The 14,544-nt window shown below is 35.2% G+C and overlaps 1 protein-coding gene across 13 annotated transcripts in view; it reads right to left on the bottom strand.

Moving 5' to 3' along the window:
- The window catches only part of LOC129943398 (amyloid-beta-like protein), a 64,625-nt gene that overhangs the window by 23,159 nt on the left and 26,922 nt on the right, over nucleotides 1-14,544 (bottom strand). For all 13 annotated transcript variants that reach the window (XM_056052806.1, XM_056052810.1, XM_056052809.1 and 10 more), the window contains exons 2-3: nucleotides 4,264-4,434; nucleotides 3,156-3,294 (exon numbers count right to left, since the gene is read on the bottom strand). In XM_056052806.1, coding sequence (XP_055908781.1) covers nucleotides 3,156-3,294; nucleotides 4,264-4,434 — 310 coding nt within the window. The remainder of the gene's footprint in view (nucleotides 1-3,155; nucleotides 3,295-4,263; nucleotides 4,435-14,544) is intronic.

Genomic DNA, 14,544 nt, shown 5'->3' with positions numbered 1-14,544 from the left:
CCGCGAAAATTATTTTTTTTTTAAATTAAGGTGGCACAGGCAGGGATTGAACCCAAGACCCCTTGCATGACAGTCCAACGCACTAACCATCATGCTACGGGTACTACAATTAATTAATCAATTAATGAATAGTAACCATTAAATTTGTGTTGTCTTAAATTCGATATAAACTACAATTCTATTTAAAGCAAACCAAAGAAAAATGGTTTAGGTCCCTAGCCCTATTGGGACGGGAAAGGATCCGAATTCCACGGTGTTGCATTAGAAGTAGTTCATCGTGTGTCGAATTTTGTCATTGATGAATTACTCTTTTATAGTACCGGTGGTATTATGGTTCTTGGGTTCCCTGCCTGTGTCAACTGAAAGTTTTTTTTTTCACAGGTACTGCCGCTTGCGAGGAAATGACAAATACTTCAAGAATAATTCTTGTCATGAAGTGTTTTCTCAAATTAGCCTTTCGGATTCGGCTTTGAACTGCAGGTCCCCTCAATGCTTGACATGACAGCCAAGTCTTACTTACTAACTTAAGTTGGCCCTAAAGCCCTGTGTTAATCTAGCTCTGTCCCTAGCTAGATATCTCCAGTTTCGCAATTCAAGTTGGATGAGGTCAATGCGTTCTTAGTGACCCAGCCATCTTAGTCGTTGGACTTTTACCCTTTTGGGTAAGTCTAAGTCGCAGTACAGACCGTACAGCTCGTCGTTCCATGTTCTCCTCCACTTCCACACACGAAGAACTTTTCTCTCGAACTGACCCAAGATGATTTCATCCGCTTTTGTCATAGTCCATGCTTCTGCACCGTTTAGCAGGACGGGGATGTTAAGGGTCTTATATAGCGACACTTTTGTCTCTCGAGAGAGGTCTTTAATACTCAATTGCTTTCTTAGATTTCAGCGCTGGTGTTGTTTTCTGCATTTACAGCGGAGCCTAGGTAGACGAAGTCCTTCACTACCTCAAAGTTACGTCCGTCAATGATGACATTTTGACCAAGATTTCGGTGTTGTTGGTCCTTTCTTGACGACAGCATGTACTTTGTTTTGCCCTCATTAACCGTTAAACCCATTTTTGCCACCTATGCGTCAATACTCACAAAAGCTCCATTGACATCACGCTGAGTTCTTCCGATTATGTCAATGTCATCAGCATATGCCAGTAATTGGACAGACTTTTGAAAGATAGTGCCTCTAGTGTTGACATGTGAGCTCTGCACTATTCTTTCAAGCACGATGTTAAAAAAATCACATGACAGCGCATCACCTTGTCTAAAACCTTTTTTGATATCGAAAGGTTCTGTTAAGTTGTTTCCAACCTTTATGGAGCAGCGTGAATTCTCCATGGTCATCCTGCACAAACGGACGAGTTTGGCAGGGATGCCAAAACTGGGCTTGGCTCTATACAGCTCGTCCCTGTAGATGCTGTCATATGCGGCCTTGAAATCGATGAAAAGATGGTGGGTGTCGATTTGGTGTTCTTGGGTTTTTTCCAGGATCTGCCGTAATATTTGATCGACTCTTGACTTTCTAGTCTAAAACCACACTGAAACCACACTATCAGGTTGTTGACAATGGGCTTTAACGTTAGCGATGTTAAGAAGACGGATTTCTCTATAGCTGGTGCAGTTTTTTTAGGATCGGGCAAACAATACTAAGGTTCAATTCATCGGGCATGTTTTCTTCCGACCATATCTTACAGATAAGTTGGTGCATGCTCCTAACCAACTTATCTCCCGCTGCTTTAAAAAGCTCGGCATTCAAGTCATCCGCTCCAGCGGCTTTGTTAAACTTCAGCTTAGATATGGCAATCTTTACTTCTTCTAAGTCAGGAGGACGGGATTGTTGGCTTTCGTCGTCTATGTTGCATCGATCATCCTGCTTGAAAGCGGAATGCGGTTAGTCGTTGCCGTTATACAGTCTGCCGAAGTGGTCTTTTCATATCCTCAGCATTGACTCATAGTGTTCCTCTCGCCTTATCATGGTTTGCCAAGTTTATTTGTCAAAAAATGTTAGAATATTCAGGAAAAATTGCTTCCAAGATTCAGTCATACTTATACGTAATGAGATTAAGCTTTACTGTTACCATTATAGCTTTAAGCTTCCCATATTAAAACACCTCCTTCACGACTGTGACTTTAAACACCTTCTTATTTTCTCAAATTGTGGAAATAAAAGTTGGAAGCACTGCCCTTATCAAAATTAAATTGTTTTTCGTCTGAAAAGACTATGTGTTATCATTTTTTGTCCACTTATTGAAGTCTTCAAAACTAATCGCCAAACTTTCCGTTTTTCATTAAGTAGCGCGGTTTTTTCTTAAGTTTCATTCCTTTAAGTTTGCTTGAATTTTGGTAACTTTTAAAACTGTTGAGCGACTTCCCTTTATGCAAACTTTTTTTTTTATTTTTCTCACAGAAGCAAAAGAATTTGATGTACATTATAAAATTGTTCGTCTATAAGCTGCTGTTGCTACGGTTTTCTTACCTCTCCTCATGTTCTTCCGTACGAATCTTTCTTTTTTAAGTAAGAATAAAAGCCATTAAAACTTCATCCAATCTTATCATATATTGCACGTCCGGTTAGGTCTTGGTTTCTAAGCAAATCGATTTTAGCTTTTCGCTATACTCAAAAAACAAGCTTCTTTTTTGCATATGAAACACTTTGCAAGTCGGGGAAAAAATAGCAGATTCTTTAAATAAATTGTTTCGGAATTTTATTTTTAACATTTTAAGGCAGTAATTGTTCAATTGAAAAAACACCCACAATATTTAGAGAAAATTAACAAAGAGTATTTAAAATAATGAGCGTGTTCAATTACAACGGAGTGTACTTTGTACAATTAAGGCATTTAGTCCTGTCGAAACGGATACTTTTGTGAACTCCGAAAGTCCGTACCACGAAATCCGTTTGTAATACATAATTGTATGACATTTTCCACTACGAAGGTGTTTGATAATAGTTATTTTCGGATAGTCGGAATGTCTTCCTTAAGTTATGTTATTGTAAAATTTCATTAAAATCCATTCAGCAGTTTTTGCCCATAAAAGTACCAAACAAACAAAGAAGAATTATAAAAACATAAAAATATAAAGTGGCTAAAACATTAAATTGGTTATAAATTCTTGCAACTTTTTAAAAACTACAATCAATATCTTTTTGAAACTTACCCAAACACCGGAATGGCTTAATCCATCGATGGACACCCTTGCATTTGGCCGAATTCATAGCTCCCTGACGACACCATCCTCCGATTTTCTGATAGTGAGATGACTCAACAATATTGGTAATGTCACGATTTGGATAGACCTGTCCAATACAAAAAGCAAAGAAAAGAAAGACAAATAGAAATAAACAAACAAAGAAAATTGACGATATCTTTACAAACAGGATACTTATACATATAAATGTACATATGTACATAGGGGAAGGTAAAAAAAATGTTTAATACCACAATAATTATTATTTGTCGAGCAGAATGCTATATGATGACGATGATAAAGGAAGGATATATTTTTATACTCCAAGGTTAGACTTGTGTATAAACTTACAAAACTTTATTAAATTCTTCATGCGTGATAAAAGAGAAAGAAAATAAAATACACGGGTATAGGTATTGATTTTTCACCCACAAACCGCCCACATGGAAATATGTAGGTAGGTACATACGTATGTGTACCTACAAAGGACTGCCGCGCCGCTAGGCAATCCATGCTTATAATGTCCTTTTCAACATAAATTTTCTTCTTCTCTTTCCGTTTCTTCGTTTTACTTTTTTTATAATAAGAACAAAAAATATTTCTAGGGTCTATTTTCCGGAGCCGAGCCAACATCATCGCACATCCTTTTTCCTATAGCATCATCATCATCATTCTCTCGTCATTTTCATTTTCATCGTCATCATCATAGTCATTAAAGGACAACAAATATAAAATAGTAGATAGAATAAAATAAAAACATATGTAGGTATGTGAATGTGCATAAGGTAGGTACTACGAACACGAGCATGAGGAGGAACAGCCTTGAACTGAGCTAATTTAAAATTCTATATTGGGATAGCAGCGCGCATCATTAGGAGTCAACATGTGAGAGAGAGGAAATATTTACATTCTACTTGTATCTACAGCAGCGTAGATACTTTATTTGTGTATCTCTAAAATGTATATTTTATGTATCCGTATCCGTATCTGTATCCGTATCCTAGGTTTTATACAACATGCCAAAGTATATATAGTATACCCATTATAGTTTATGTAAGTAGGTATATTATGTACAAACCTTTTTGCAGTAATCCAAAAGATCCATTTTGTCCCGGAGACATGTTGAGCTTGGAGTCTTCTTGCTCAAGTCCGTTACCCATCGACCTTCTTCGGATAGAAATTGTGGTTGAAAAACTTGTCCAGCTTCACATAGAACTGCAATTTGTGGTTCCCATCGGGGTGAGGCAGCCTTTTTTTCCAATATTAAAAAGAATAGAAATTTAAAATGGTTAGAATATACATTTTTTGAAGTACATATACATATCTACATTATACCTAGATATCTACATGCACAATATACATACATATCTACATATGTAATAAAGAATTTATTGTATTTGGTAAAAAAGAAAAAAAGTAAAATAGAGAAAAGCGGATTTGAATCCTTGATTAGTTTTTATTATTTGTTGTACGAGTACGACCGACGACGACGAGGAGGAGGATGAGGACAAGTATAGGTAGATAGTAGAACAGAGCCGAACCGAACCGAACCAAACCCAATGAACGGTTTGGTTGTGGAGCCGATTGAACAAAATTACTTGAAATTGAATATCCAACATGTCAATAGCAGAAGCTGCTTAAAGGATATAAAAAGCTCATGTCTCTTTTTGGAATCAAACTGGGTTAGCAAAGCAATTTTAGTTCATACAAAATGGAGAAGGTCTTTTTTCTACTTCTATTTTTTAAATGTAGATTGTAAAGTGCCATCAATATAATGATGGCTTTTCAATGAAGGATATATATCACTTGGCAATTTGCATCCCTTTTTTTATAAAGAAATCCAGAAATAGTCGTCATATGTATAAATGGAGGGAGGCATATGATAGTAGCTGAACGATATATTGGAATGGGACTTGAAAAAGGCTATTAAATTTGTGGAAATGATTGATTGTGAGTTGTTAAATCCAAATCAAGTACCAAACGTGTAATTCACACATACATACAAGTATATTTCAAAGTGAACTATATATGAAAAGTAGATACATATGTATGTATCTATGAGAATATATATAGAAAGATATACAATTTAAAACAGGAGTGTATTTTATGCTTGGGGTTTTCCTTTTTGATTTCCATTTTAAATTTGAACAACAGTAAAAGTTTAAGCGAAATTGTTTTTTTAGGAGGTGAACTTTCACTCTTTTTTATATGGGGAAGATCAGTTTATAGGTCTATACAATTTAATAAGGTAAGACCGTGTTTTTGTACATCAACTATTCATTCATTCAATTGATGTTCATCAAGTCTTTAAAGGTTAAATTTTATAGGTTAACATTTATTATTTCACAATTTGTTGGCTTGAGGAGGAGATGACAGTTAGAAGCAGCCCTTGCTTGTGACTCAATAAGCTCTGTAAGGCACCGTTTTGATACCAGCAACTCGTTGGACCTATGTTTTGAAAAAAAAAGATAAGTTTATGACGAATTTATATTGACAAAAATTACCGACAAAAAAAAGCAATTTCGTCGCATTCAGAAGGAAAATCAGGTCTTTGATTTTCATCCCAGAAATTTCATCATGATCTTTAAGGAATGCTATTCTGAAGATTAACATTCTAGAACTGGCCAGGATAGGACACTTGGAGAGAAAAAGTGAAGCACAGTTGGTGTCCGCAGCTATGGCAGTGAGTATTTTAAGGGATTACCAACTTTGCTGCATGCTCCCTATCGGCCAATGTGCCGTATATACAGCAGTGACCCTGACTATGTTATGCCTGGGTCTGCATAAAAATTCGATAGAACGATTTTTGTTATAGGTAGGACATATCTTCCTGGATAACAGTCGGTTAGACTGTTCAGCCTGCGGTTGGATTCTGTCAGAAAAATTGAAAAAATGTTGCCCTTTTTAGCTCCAAGATGAATATAAACCCTTTCCGAGAATGAGCTATGAAGGGCCGATCCATGCCGGCCAAACTCATCAGCCTGTTTATTTTTATCACTATGACCTGAAACCAAAAAAAGAGCAACACGGAGGTTGATATTTAGGCTGGATACTTTATCCCGATATTGTTGGCCCAGTACAGGGGACGTTGTTGTGGCCTATATAGCCCCCTGGCTTTTAATGCAGAAAGCTTCTATTTTGGTTTGAGTTTGATTTGAGTTTTTAGCATACTTCTCTGACTGCTAGTAATTCAGCTTGAAATACACTGAGAAAATCAGGTAGCCGAAGAGACTTAGACACATTTGAGGACTCAGAGAAGATTCTGGACTCAACTCCGTCTTTGAGCCGTAAGTAAAGATAGTGATATCGAAGTCTTTCGTAACCACGCCATTCTCAATTTTTTTTCTGACAGGAAAGATGACTTTAAAATCTTTACTAAGGTTCGAGGCAGGGATTGCAGTAGTTGGTGTTGATGTTGCAAAAATATATGTTCGAATCAGTTCATTATAGTGTTGCTATGCCCATAGGGTCTATAAAACTAGCAGTTTTTTCAAACCTTAGCTCGCTGCACAATACTATACTGGTAGGAAGTGCAGAATAAAATTTAAGGCATAGGGATGGATCGAAGGGTCCCTGTAGTGATGACATTAGCTATTGTTTGAATCTTTTTAGTTCCTCGATGTTATATGTCTTGTTATGCGCAGGCCTCCACGCAATGGCTTGAAGTCTTTTAATTTAGAAACTATTTTAGATTTAAGTTTTTATTTTTTTAAAGTTATCATTTCGCATACTTTAAATGGAATTTTGTACTTTGCGTTTAGTTTTTTTTTTGCATTATTATGCAACACACCAAAACCTCATGATATACTTTTCAGAAGGCGTTCATTAGTCTTATATCGAATCCGAACCCTTGTACAAGGCTTCTTCGAAAATCATAGACAACTTTCAGTTTTAATGTTTTGCCATGTTATATTTATGTAATAATAGATAGATAGATAGATAGATAGATAAATTCTTTATTTTTTTCGATTCGATGTTGATACAATTATAATCTTAAGAATACGGACATGGCTATCTGCCGTTTATGTAATAATACATTTTTCGTTATATTCCAAAGTCTAAAAGAGTAGTAAGTTTTTCCAATTTCGTTGAGTTTAGAAAATAATCATAGTCCATCTTTTTACAATTGTCAATTTTCAATAACAAAGGATTAGTACTCCACCATTCCCATAGATTTTTAAGGTCGTCTTGAAATGGTTCAGTCGGTTAAAAATATTATTGGTTAAAATATTTGTACTTCATTAGCATACATTAATGTCACTGAATTCAGTAGAATGCAAGTAAGGTAATTTATAAGTAAAACGAATAACAGTGGACCAAGACGGTTTCCCTGTGGAACACCAGAGTTAAAAGGTTACTTGAACGATTAGTTTTATAAACAACACTGTGATATCTGCCACTAAGTGTGATGACATCTAAGAAATAATCTTGTCATTAATTCCAATTTTCTCCAATTTTCTTAAAGGTATATTATGGCTTTGTTTGTCAAATGTCTTACTGATATCCGTAAATACCCAATCAACTTGTAGATTTCTAAACTCAAGAAGATCTGCTTCCATCGATTTTTTTTACAAAACAATGCTCATTACTACAGAAAACAGAAGAGCTATTAAAACAAAGAATATCATATTCAAGAGACTCAAACAATTTTGGAATTTCTGACAGTTTAGCGTATTTCCATTAGATTGGAAAACTACAATATTTAATAGATACAAAATGGATATGATAGAAATATTTTCTGGTATAAGTGCTGCAGACATTTTAAGGTTAATAATACCCAAGTGTAGAAATTATTCCGAGCTTGAAGAGATATTCGACAATCGAGAATTTGATGAGAAAAAGTCTTCATAGGCACTCTTAAAATATTCTGGAAACATTTTGGATGTTTTATTTTTCTTACTTATAGTCATGCTTAAAGGGAATCCGTCCAAATTCCTTTCACAGTCAGAATATGATCAAAACTTTCGCTCTTTGACTTCTAAATCACAACACAAGCCCAAAAGTATCTATGCTAAAACAAAGTTTTAACAGAAAAAGGCAATATGTCGTTGGAAATGTGTTCTGATTAATTTCAGCTGATGGTTAAAATCAAAATAAAAATCCAATCGCATACATTTTAGTAACAATTTAAAAAATCGCCTAAAATGCTTCATTTTACAAAGTAAAACCTGCGTATTTGACGAATTAACAAACAAATAAACGGGACGGGAGCCAATAGTTTCAAAAATGAACCTCTAGTGAACAAAACATTACTTCATTTACCAAAGTAATTTCCGATTTAGGAATAAAGAAAATGTTATTGAAAAATACGTTTCCGGTTAAATTTATAACACTCAAGCGAAACAATACAAATTTATTTTCAAAATATTTGTGAAGTAAGGTGAAATAATTTTCTTTTGAATGGTAGACAACCAGGAAATTAAAAAAGAAAACTGCTAAACACAAGATCATTTCAAAATATTAGACAATGCTGTCAAAATATTATGGCTACGTATTAAATTGATTGTTATTTGTGTAACTAAGAGTTGGCAACCTTGAAAAAAAAAAAAAAAAAAAACAATTTGTCAGTTGACAGTAAGGATTGAGAAAATAAGGAAAATAATGAGAGAAAATCTACCCCCTAAAAATGTATTTCCATTATGTAAGTTTTATGTTAGTGATAGGTCCGTTTGTCGACAAATTTTAACTTTTCAATAAGTAAGACTCTTTAGACGAAGCATCATTTAAAAAAATAAATAACAACAGTGCAATAGTCAGTAGAGATCTAGGGCCTAATGACTTACAACTCTCAACCATTTCTGTGCACGTGTCATGTCAGGGATGAATCCAAACGTCAGATTTCGGAAAGCACTTTTCATGGCAATTGGAGAATTTGTCAATACCTCACAAGGGGCAATACCCGTGAAAAACTTTTAAGATAGCACAGACAAAGATATAACCCAAGACTTCTGGCATGAAAGTCCTACGAACTAACCTTCAAGCTTCAAGTAAATATCATTAATGAATACAACACAAAAGTTGGACAACAAATTGAGGCTTACTTTGTAGTTTTCCGATTTGAAATAAAAGTTTTGATGACTATGAACAGAAGGGACGTATATACATAAGTGCTATTATGCAATAATAAGATTATGATTTTTCCAGCGTTGAAGAAAACTCCTTCAGATAAAAGAAAAGCATACTATCTAACCAAAAAAAGTTCATTGGAACCAATAACGAACTTATACTTCGTACATTTTGACAAGTGACTAAAGTGTTATATCTTTGAAGTTTTTAAAATTTGCATAATGAGCGCGTCATAAATTCCTGAATATTGGAAAAACATTTCATCGAAGCATTCCTCATTCCCATAGTTCACAAACAAATGAATCTATGCATGTATACTGAAGGCCTAGATATTCATTAGATATGTCACCCTTTGGTAAAAACATTTACCAAAAACCTCGACTAATTGCAATTCAATTATTGCAGGCACTAACTACCTACAGCAACTTTAGACATTAATAAAACAAAAGGGAACCTTAAATAGATTCTTAACATTTAATTTTATTACATTCCTTTAAATAAATAACAACCTACAAAAGTTTCCAATGTTCTCAAATTATAACTTTTAACATCAGGAAGAACATTACAAATGTCACTAAATGTCACACCACAAAACTTTTAGGCATACCTAACCGTAAGTCACTCGGCACGTCAGCACCTTAATCAAGTCGGTGAGTTCGTTTTTTTTTGTTTTAAAACTTTCTAATCATTCCGTTTTGAAAAAGTCAAAATTAAAAGTTACTTCAAAACTACGAGGGAATCAAGTAGAAAAAAAAATCATTTTCCGAGAACTTTTTTAATGAATACTTTGTCCTATATTCAAAATAACATAAACAACAACAACAACAAGTCGTTTGTCAACCCACTATAGAGTGTTTACTGCCTCTAATACTATATATACCGCTACATCAGTTAAACCCTTTCGCACAAAAATCTTTCTTCATAGTCATTGACAGATTTGTAGTTTTTTTTTATTTTTCTAGAGGAAAAGAGTCAGGAAGGGGGAAAACACACAACAAAATCTTTTCACAAAGTGACGTTGATTAAAAAAAAAGAAGAAAAAGTACAAACGACTTATTCCAGATATGCAATTACAAATCCTTGATGTTTCTAGGCTTGTGTGTAAGCGAAACGAAGTAAGAGTGGTTTTCAAACATACTATATATGAACGTAGTATAGGTATGTTATTATGGAAATTTGTGTACTTTGTACTACTTTTGAAAAACACAACAGTACTGTGAAAATGAATTCGTCAAATAAATGTATTCTATAATAAAAATAAATAAAATAATAACAAGAATCAAGTAAGGTTTTTGAGATATTGCTTTCTAAAATCCAATTCCTTTTTAAGGCTACCTAGATACATGAAGTAGCTTTTTTCAATAAAATTCGTGATGGATTTTCAAACCCATAATCCATTTCTTCAATATTAAGTTAAAATATTTGTAGCATTTGAAAAGAACTATCATACAACAATTTGAAAAATTTGGTCTAAAACGATTTTCAAAGTTTTAGTTTTATTTTGTTTAAAAATGAAAAATTTAAAATGGTACACTGGGGCGTATGTCCACTTTTTACTTTAACCGAATTATCATTTACTATTTTAATTTAGAATTTATACTTCAAAGTGATGGTACCAAAAAAACTAAAACTGGAACAAGCTCTAGTTAGATACATACAAAGTTTTGTTTAAATAAATAAGTTCTGTAGCAATACATTGCGTTAAGAACAAGGGCCCAACTCGCCAAAGGTTAATGATTTTTTTGAGCAAATTTGATCTTCAAAAACATTTTCGGTTCACTCTGGGAAAATTGGATTCGTATATACATAGGTAACCGTAACAATAGCTTTTTCTTAGTAAATATAAGCACGGGGAGTACAAATAACTGAACATAGAAAAACAAGTCCTTAAAAATGAAAATTATTTTTTCTATGAAATCTGCTACAAAAAATAATGCTATAAAATGGTAATAGACTCTAGACTATAAAAAGAATAACAAAGGTTTTGTAACACACTGGATTTTCCAATACGTTGTTTAATTTAGGTCAATCCCATTGTTTCACTATTTCCTATTCCCTATTTGTATAAATAAGATAGTTCGCAACAAGATCGGAATTCTTTCTTAATTGACCTAATAAATTGCTTTTTCATGAGACCCAAAGAAAAACTTTTTCGAGCTTAAACATCGCAAATAACAATGCTTGAAGGTAGAACATTTATATGTATTGTGAAGAAAACTGGACCAAATATTGAGCCCTGCGGCATGTGGCAGAGTTGAAAGAACTCTGATACACAATTATTTGCGACTATTGCTTCATTCCGATGCCTTCTGAAGTGAATGAACAAATTAATCACCGAATCCGCACCGCCCCTTACAGTAAAGATAAGTTCGTTGCCGCAATTGAAGCACTTAAAAACATCAAAGCGGTAGGACTTGATGAAATTCCCGCAGAGCTTTTACAAGCAACACCAACGTCATCAAGCCAATAAAGCTCATAAAAGAAGTCTGGACTACTGAAAGCTTCCCCGAAGAGTGAAAGAAGGGAATCATCGTCAAGCTCCCAAAAAAAGAAGATCTAACAAAGTGCGAAAATTGGAGAGGAATTTGTGTTTTACCTGCCTTTTCCAAAATAAAGCAAATGTCATACTGGGACGCATCAGAGAATACCTTGAGGACACACTCAATGCCGAACAAGCAGGAATCTTCGCTGGATCCTCTCGTATTGATCATATCAAAGCCCTGCAGGTTATTATTGATCAGTGCGTTGACTATCGATCACCACTACACCTGCTGTTCATCGACTTCGAGAAGGCCTTTGATAGCGTTAACAGGGAGTATATCTGGTTAGCTTTATGAACAAAAGGGCATCCTAGAAAAACTAATTGCTTTTATTAAAGCAACATATGATGGATCCAAGTGTCAGGTTCTGCACGATGGTAGGTTGTCAGATGATTTTAAAATCCGTAGCGGAGTCAGATAGGGCTATATTCTGTCGCCAATATTGTTTTTGTAGGTGATAAGCGATGTACTGTGTCAGATAGCGGAGGGATACAATGGACTTAGACATCTTATTTAAAGCATTTTGATTATGCGGACGATGGATTTCATGGATTTCCATCAATTGACAACAAGTGTTCAGAGAGAATCAGAAATTGAGGGGCTGAAAATTAATTCCTGCAAAACAAAAATGATCAGCCTCGGAACCCGACCATCTTTTCAAATATTATTTTCTCGCAACCGCTGGTTAAAGTGGAGAGCTTTCAATACCTTGGAAGTATCATTTCCATCGAAGGCGGAATCCAACAAGACGTCATCTGCCGCATCGGCAAAGCAAAAGCGGCATACGGTATGCTGTCAAAAATTTGGAGGAATAACTCTATCAGCTTAAGAACAAAGCTACGACTGTTTCGCACAAACGTTGAATCTGTGCTTCTTTATAGGTGCAGCACTTGGAGAGTTAATTTAGCCATTACAAGAAAGATGCGAACTTTCGTTAATAGATGTCTTCGTAACACCCTAAGGATTTGCTGGCAAAACCGTATATCAAATGAGGTCCTTCATAGAAGTACAGTTCCGCTGTAGAGGCGGAATCAGCGTTACTAGACAAAAGTTGGAGGGAGCTGAAGCACATCTCCGGAAACCGTACCCGATCTATGGAGCGTAGGCGTAGTAGAGGCCCTATGCCCCTTAAGGAGTTCCCAACATACTTAACAGGCCTGAGAACCTAAGCAAGTGATTCCTATGGTTAAAATGCGAAGAAATAAGATGAATGAAAGACATTGAAAATTGATTTGTTTTTAAAGTTTTCTACACAGAATGTGATGGTTTACAGTGTCAAACGCCTTGAAGAAGTCTGATAAAACAAGAAAGCTTGTATTGTAATTGTCTATGACTTGTCTTTGGTATTTAACGACATTTATAAGAGCAGTTGTGCGATTGTGTTTAGGGCGAAAGTCAGACTGGTTTTTGAAAAAAGTTAGCAACTACGTTTCAGGTGTTAAAGATGTTTTCCACTATCTTGGGAAAAATGGTAATATGGCAATCTTTGGGATTTTGAACATTTGAGTAATTGCTTTTAATATATGTATAAGAAGGATAGGCTTGGCGGAGACATCTGGATGAATTTCATCAAAGCCGATCGATTTGGATGAAGTGAAATGCAACTATCCAACAAATCTATTTCGTTAACACTACTGAAGGTTTTTATCACCAGGGTTTTCAAGATTATGTTGATAATGTTTAGGGATGTGTGCATTATTTTGGATAGAGAAGGGCAGGGAAGTAAATGTGTTATTGATTTCTTTAGGTTTACAAATTCCAATGTTTTTCAATTTTGTACAGTGTTTGTCTTCGGCTTTAAAGGGATATAGTCTGGGAGAGTCAAATCAAATCAAATAGGGTGGCGCAACAGTCCGTTGTGAACCAGGGCCTAGTGACTTACAACTCTCAACCATTCCTGTGTGCGAGTACTGTTGTCAGGAATGGAAGGGACCTACAATTTAAGGCCGAATCCGAACGGCTAGTTTGAGAAAGCACTTTTTCATGACAAGAATTACTCTTGAAGGATTTGTCAATTCCTCGCAAGAGGCAGTACCCGCGAAAATTATTTATTTTTTTAAATTAAGGTGGCACAGGCAGGGATTGAACCCAAGACCTCTTGCATGACAGTCCAACGCACTAACCATCATGCTACGGGTAGTCTGGGAGAGTGGAATCGGCATTTTACTTTCGGTCACGTTTATCTTCGTAAGTGAAGCGTAATGGGCCATTTTTCACGTTTGATCAAGGTTTAAGTGGTATATGGGTATTGAAAAGGTTAAAAATATAGCCTCAATAAATGAAAGCTATTAATTTACAGAGTAGTACTCGCAGCGTGATGGTTAGTGTGTTGAACTTAGTATGTTCCTTAAAATCAACAAGATATTCATTGGGAGCTGCTTTCCAGCAAGTTTACCATGTGAATGTTAGCATTCGCCTCAACCACGACCTGGAAAACAGAGCCTTACTTAATCACTTTTACCTTCGAAATGATATGACACAATGGCGATCTCAGAACTGTGGTTTCATTTGGTTCGATGACGATTCCTTGGCAAAGCTTTAGCTCATCTTGAACTCAATACAAAAAAACAAAAAAATCAGCAGGTATCAATGGATGGAGGCAATTGACATTTACACCACACTCTTCAATAATGCACTGACCGCTGTTGTTCCGAAAAAGGGAAAGACCAACTCCAACCCGTCAAATCTTCTGTCGATAAGTCTTCTTCCGAGCATCAGCAATGTTTTCGAGAAGATCATCAATAGGGCTCTGA

Source organism: Eupeodes corollae, chromosome 1, assembly GCF_945859685.1.
Source record: "Eupeodes corollae chromosome 1, idEupCoro1.1, whole genome shotgun sequence".
NCBI classification, from domain to species: domain Eukaryota; kingdom Metazoa; phylum Arthropoda; class Insecta; order Diptera; family Syrphidae; genus Eupeodes; species Eupeodes corollae.
The sequence above is the reverse complement of the archived record's forward strand: the minus strand, read 5'-3'. Positions and strand labels throughout refer to the sequence as shown.